A 6,000-nucleotide genomic window follows, 5' to 3' on the forward strand; every position below is an offset into this window, starting at 1 on the left:
TCCACGTATTTATTGAGTACCTACTGTATGTCAGGTACTGGTGCCAGGTGGTAAGAATATAGCAGAGAATAAGTTATACCACTGCGTCCTGGCCCTTACATAGCTGTAGTCAGTCATAGCTTGACTGCTAGTCCTAAAATCATAGCTTCGGAGAAGAATCATGATGATGTTGGAGTTTTGTGCTTTTTGCCTATTTAAAGGATGTTTAACAATTGGGTAGTTGTTTATTCTGTGCATGATTTTATCAGTGACCCAACTGGTCTGGGATAATCTGGATGCTTATTACACGTGCAGAATGGTAACTATGAGAATTTTGAGGACAGTGGCTGAAAGAAAGCATTAGAGGTAGTTTTTAAAGGGAGAGGTTCTTTTGGTAACAGGATGAATTAAGTTGGTTTTGTTTGTTTGTTACTTATTTTGTGGTTCCTATCAAATTAAACTTTATTTTTACTTCATGATCACAAGATGCGTACATATATGTATGTATGTGTGTATATGTATTAGAATTTGGATCTGCCAGCAGAACAAGATAATGTGGAAACATGTCAGATATTTTTTAAAAATCAAGGTTATTTTCAAAGGCTAATTTAGTTTTGAATTTACTTATTTTGGATTTTGAAGAAAAAAGTTCCAGTAGAATTTATTTCGTTGTTGAAGCGGTCTTCTCTTATAAAGGAAGCCTTCATTTTGAGTTAACATTTTAAAAGTTTTATTTCAAAATTTCATAATCTGGTTGTATAAATTTATTTTTTTAAATATGAAGCTGGATCTTCATTTTAAAACTTGGGTTACGAAACGCTTCAGTGAATTTGCAAAAAAAAAAAAAAAATCCTCTTAAAGATAAATTCACATTTACGTGTTTAAACTCGTTTTGGTTCTACCTTAATTGCCTTACTAGGTCAACCTCAATTTAAACACGAAGTTTTCTTACAGTATTTTTTTCACCATCGGAATAACCTGGATATAAGTGCTGTAATTAGAGAAGTTTATCGTCTCATGGATACCACGCCCACTGATATTCATCCAGACAGCATGCTTGATGTTTTTGTGGCACTGACAAAAGGGCAATACCCAGTATTTAATCAATATCCAAAGTTTATCGTGGACTGTCAGACACAGGAACGAGAAAGAATAAGGGATGATGAACTGGATTACTTAAGAGAGAGGTAATCACGGAATGGTTGTTCTTTGATAAAGACAAAATCTATTATAAACAAAATTTTTATGAAAAAGACATGTAAATTATTAAGTTGTATAAAATCAGAGTTCGGAGGATGGAAATATCTTTAAAGGTATTCTTGCATATGGAAGTAAAACAGTTACATGTTCATGAGGTATACATTTTGTGTTTTGTTCGTTCTTGAACTTAAATTACTCAGTTTTCTTATTTGCGTTTTGTTATAATAATAAATATTATCTACTCTAGGCAGGCAGTTGAAGACATGCAAGCTGAAGTAGACCAGCAAAAAGTTGAAGATGAAACTTGGTACCAAAAACAGGAACCGCTTCGTAAAGCTGAAGAAACGAGAGAAATGCTCTTACAAGAGGAGGAGATGATGACACAGCAAAGACAAAAGTACGTTTAACACTTTGAAAAAAAGCTGGACATCTGAGTTATTTTAATCATGTTTATGTCTTTCATTATTATGAAATTATATATAATTATATACAGTTTCACTTTGTATAGTATTACCCAGCTCTGCTATTTCCATTAAGCAAATGTTTAAGCTACTAAAAAGAAATTATAATACATTTCTCAAAAAATTGGCATATAGTAAACTGTAATTCTAAAGCTATACTGAGTATAATATAACTTGCTCTGATTATTCAGAAGTAATACAAGATCTAAGGTACCTTTTACGGTGGGCAGAAATGCCTTGCAACACGATGCTGGGTAAATCAACTTTAGTGGAGTATAATTTTTTAAATTGTGTTTTAAACATATCTGTGTGACCTGAAAATGAAACATAAAATGATTGTCTCATTGTACATTTCATACTTTGGAGGACAGGGAAAGAAGTATTAAATGCTTATTCAATAATACGTTAATAAGGCAAAATGTTTAAATTAGTTAAGATCATGGGATAAGCGTTGAGATTAAGGCTAATTGTTGGGAGAATCACTTCTGTAAGTGTTTGTTGATTCTTATTTTTGGATAGGACTTTATGAAACAGATTTCTGGTGTGAGTTAAAAAAAAATTACTGAACTGAGCCATTATTAGCCTTCTAGAATTCTAAAAGAATAAGCATACATAATCTTTGGTAACATCAGAGTATTTGGGGGGCTTCTTTTCTCAGATAAAGGCTATTAATTGTATTGAGGTGATCTGAGTAGTAGACCTGTTAAAGAGAATTTTTGAGTATGAAGAAATAGCCAATTGCATGTGGACTTGTCATTTTCATGAATGTAGGCTTGTTTTGTAATTGAGCGTTTTCATTTATATATTATAAAAACCCATGTTATGATGGCACCAGTTGAGTTGGGAAAGCGGACCAAAATAGGTGGCAGGCCTTTCATTGTGAAACACAGTATTTTTCCATTTAAATATATATTGGGAAATGATTTTATTTATTCCTCTTGATGTATTTTGTGTTTAAGACTAGCTGCTGTGAAAAGAGAGTTGAAAGTAAAGGAAGTGCACTTACAAGATGCTGCAAGAAGGTGTCTTCTGCAGCTTCAGCAAGATCAGCGTGAAATGGAACTAAGAAGACTGAATGATGAAATTGAGAGAAAGGTTTATTATTTTTAGTTCTCATACATTGTCTCCATTAACTCTTATTTAAATGTAACGAACACCTTCAAGTTAAATAATATTCCTAGAGTTCACAAGGGATACTAAATAGCCCCTTTAGTTTTATGTAACTCTGCCCCGCCCCCAGCTATTCTTATTCTCTTTTATATTTCATTAATGGTTAAATGTTTTAGAAATGCCAGGAAAATGGGTCAGGTTGATGAGTGTCCTTGATGACTGTCTCTTTTAGAGAAGTATCAATTCACCATGAAGTTAATTGGGAAGTAAGGGAAATGCTCCTTTTTAATATAAAAATTTACACGTCGCCAGTCTAAAAAGATTTCCATTATAAAATATATGGAGTTAAAATGGACCTTCTCCACTCTTCTCTCATTTCATCCCCAGAGATAAATTATTTTAAAATGGCTATATATCTTTCTCTTTTTTATGGTTGCATAGTATTCCATTATATGGACATGTCATAGTTTACTTAACTAATCCTTTGCTGTTGGACATTTAGGTTGTTTGCAGTATTCTGCTGTATGAAACATTGCTAGATTATGCATTCTCGATACAAATCTTTGAGTAGTTGCACACATTTTTTTTTTTTTTTTTTAAATCCTTGGCCGAAATGTTTCATTAGATTGAGGCCTCTCCCGTTGCGGAGCACAGGCTCCGGACGCGCAGGCTCAGCGGCCACGGCTCACGGGCCCAGCCACTCCGCGGCATGTGGGATCTTCCCAGACCGGGGCACGAACCCGTGTCCCCTGCATCAGCAGGCGGACTCTCAACCACTGCGCCACCAGGGAAGCCCTGCACACATATTTTTGTTGAATAAATTCCAACGTATGCCATATTGTCCTCCAAAAATGAATCCACTTAGGTATTTTAAGAATATAAGAGTACGGGCTTCCCTGGTGGCGCAGTGGTTGGGGGTCCGCCTGCCGATGCGGGGGACGCGGGTGCGTGCCCCGGTCCGGGAGGATCCCACGTGCCGCGGAGCGGCTGGGCCTGTGGGCCATGGCCGCTGGGCCTGCGCGTTCAGAGCCTGTGCTCCGTGGTGGGAGAGGCCACGGTGGTGGGAGGCCCGTGTACCGCAAAAAAAAAAAAGAATATAAGAGTACCGATACCCTAGTCAATTTGGAATGCATCAGTCTTAATATTTGCCAGTCTGATAGGTGATAGGTGAAAAATGGTTTTGTTTTTTGTTTTTTGGGGGTTTTTTGCTAGTGATGTTAACTGTCTCTTCATTTATTTATTTTTATTTATTTTTGGGGGGGGTACACGGGCCTGTCACTGTTGTGGCCTCTCCCATTGCGGAGCACAGGCTGAGCGGCCATGGCTCACGGGCCTAGCCGCTCCACGGCACGTGGGATCTTCCCAGACCGGGGCACGAACCCGTGTCCCCTGCATCGGCAGGCGGACTCTCAGCCACTGCGCCACCAGGCTAAGCCCAGTCTCTTCATTTATTTATCTTCGTTTGTAGAACTAAAAATTGCATATCTAAATCGTTTTTCCATTTTTCTACCAAGTTACTCTTTTTCTTACCAATTTATACAGGCTCTTTTATCATTTGGGGCAGCAGTGTCCAATAGAAATATGATGTGAGCCACGTGGGTAATTTTAAGTTTTCTAATGGCCACATTAAAGTAAGAAGAAACAGGTGAAATTAATTTTAATAATATTTAACTCAGTATATCTGAAATTATCTTTGCAGTATGTAATTAGTATACATTGTCATTGAGATGTTTTACCTTTTGTTTGTACGAAGTCTTCGAAATCTAATAGTCAGTTTATACTTGTAGCACACCTCAATTAGGACTAATCACATTTTAAGTGGCTCAGCAGTTATATGTGGCTATAGTGCTTGCCTCACAGCATAGGGTCAGGGCATTAATCCTTTTGTCTGTTGAGAATGCTTTGCTCGGTCTGTGTTTCTTGACTCTTAAGAATGTTTGCAGTGTCTTTTTTTCATTATGTAAAATATTTTAATTTTTGGATAACCAACTTTATTAGTTTTTTATGACTTCTAGGTTTTCTGTCATGTTTATTAACCTTCCCATTTAAGGTTATATGCCTTAAATGAGAAGGTTAATAAACACTTATGCCTATCTTCTTCTAGTTCCGTAGTTTTCTGTTTTTTTAAATCTTTGATTATCTTTTAAATTATTTATTTATTTATTTATTTATGGCTGCGTTGGGTCTTTGTTGCTGCACGTGGGCTTTCTCTAGTTGTGGCGAGCGGGGGCTACTCTTCATTGCGGTTCGCGGGCTTCTCATTGCGGTGGCTTCTTTTGTTGTGGAGCATGGGCTCGAGGCGCGCAGGCCTCAGTAGTTGTGGCATGCGAGCTCAGTAGTTGTGGCTCGCGGGCTCTAGAGCGTGGGCTCAGTAGTTGTGGCGCACAGGCTTAGTTGCTCTGCGGCATGTGGGATCTTCCCGGACCAGGGCTCGAACCTGCGTCCCCTTCATTGGCAGGCGGATTCTTAACCACTGCGCCGCAGGGAAGTCCCTAAGAGTCAGCAGATTATTGTGTGCCAGCAAATCTGACCCACCACCTGTTTTGTTAAGGCTCGTGAGTTACAATGGTTTTAATATTTTCAGTGGTTAAAAAAAATCAGAATCAAAGAATAATAATTCATGACATGAAAATTATATTAAACTTTTAAAAACATGAAATTTAAATTTCAGTGACCATAAATACAGTTTTATTGGAAAACGATCACACTTATTTGTTTACATATTTCTTTGGCTGCTTTCGCACTACAACAGCAGAGGTGAATAGCTGACACAAACGATGTCCCCCAAAGCCTAAAGTATTTAACTCTGAGACCCTTTACAGGAAAAGTTTGCCAGCCCCTGATGTGTCTGAAAATTGAATGTAAGGAACGAGTTAGGAACCAAGCTTACTTCTTTCCAAAGGCAAGTCACTTTTCCCAGCAGCATTTGTTGAATATTAGCGAAGTCATTTTGCCAGCTGATGGTTAAGTGTTCAGTTCCCTTACAAACTGGATCTCCTTTGCTGTCTGTTCCTAAGCCAGTACCACACTGTGTGAATAACACCTGTGTAATGTTTTACTAATTAGTAGGCCTAATTACCATAATTAGTGTGCCTTTTAAAGAGTTTTCTTGGGGGCTTCCCTGGTGGCGCAGTGGTTGAGAGTCCGCCTGCCGGTGCAGGGGACGCGGGTTCGTGCCCCGGTCCGGGAAGATCCCACATGCCGCGGAGCGGCTGGGGCCGTGAGCCATGGCCGCTGAGCCTGCGCGTCC

General features: G+C 38.5%; 1 protein-coding gene across 1 annotated transcript in view; it reads left to right on the plus strand.

Moving 5' to 3' along the window:
• Window positions 1-6,000, plus strand: part of TBC1D31 (TBC1 domain family member 31) — a 61,248-nt gene that overhangs the window by 38,910 nt on the left and 16,338 nt on the right. Inside the window, exons 14-16 of the mRNA XM_007456033.1 lie at window positions 934-1,166; window positions 1,427-1,576; window positions 2,600-2,735. Coding sequence (XP_007456095.1) covers window positions 934-1,166; window positions 1,427-1,576; window positions 2,600-2,735 — 519 coding nt within the window. The remainder of the gene's footprint in view (window positions 1-933; window positions 1,167-1,426; window positions 1,577-2,599; window positions 2,736-6,000) is intronic.

Source organism: Lipotes vexillifer, unplaced genomic scaffold (genome assembly GCF_000442215.2).
Source record: "Lipotes vexillifer unplaced genomic scaffold, Lipotes_vexillifer_v1.1 scaffold84, whole genome shotgun sequence".
Taxonomy (NCBI): domain Eukaryota; kingdom Metazoa; phylum Chordata; class Mammalia; order Artiodactyla; family Lipotidae; genus Lipotes; species Lipotes vexillifer.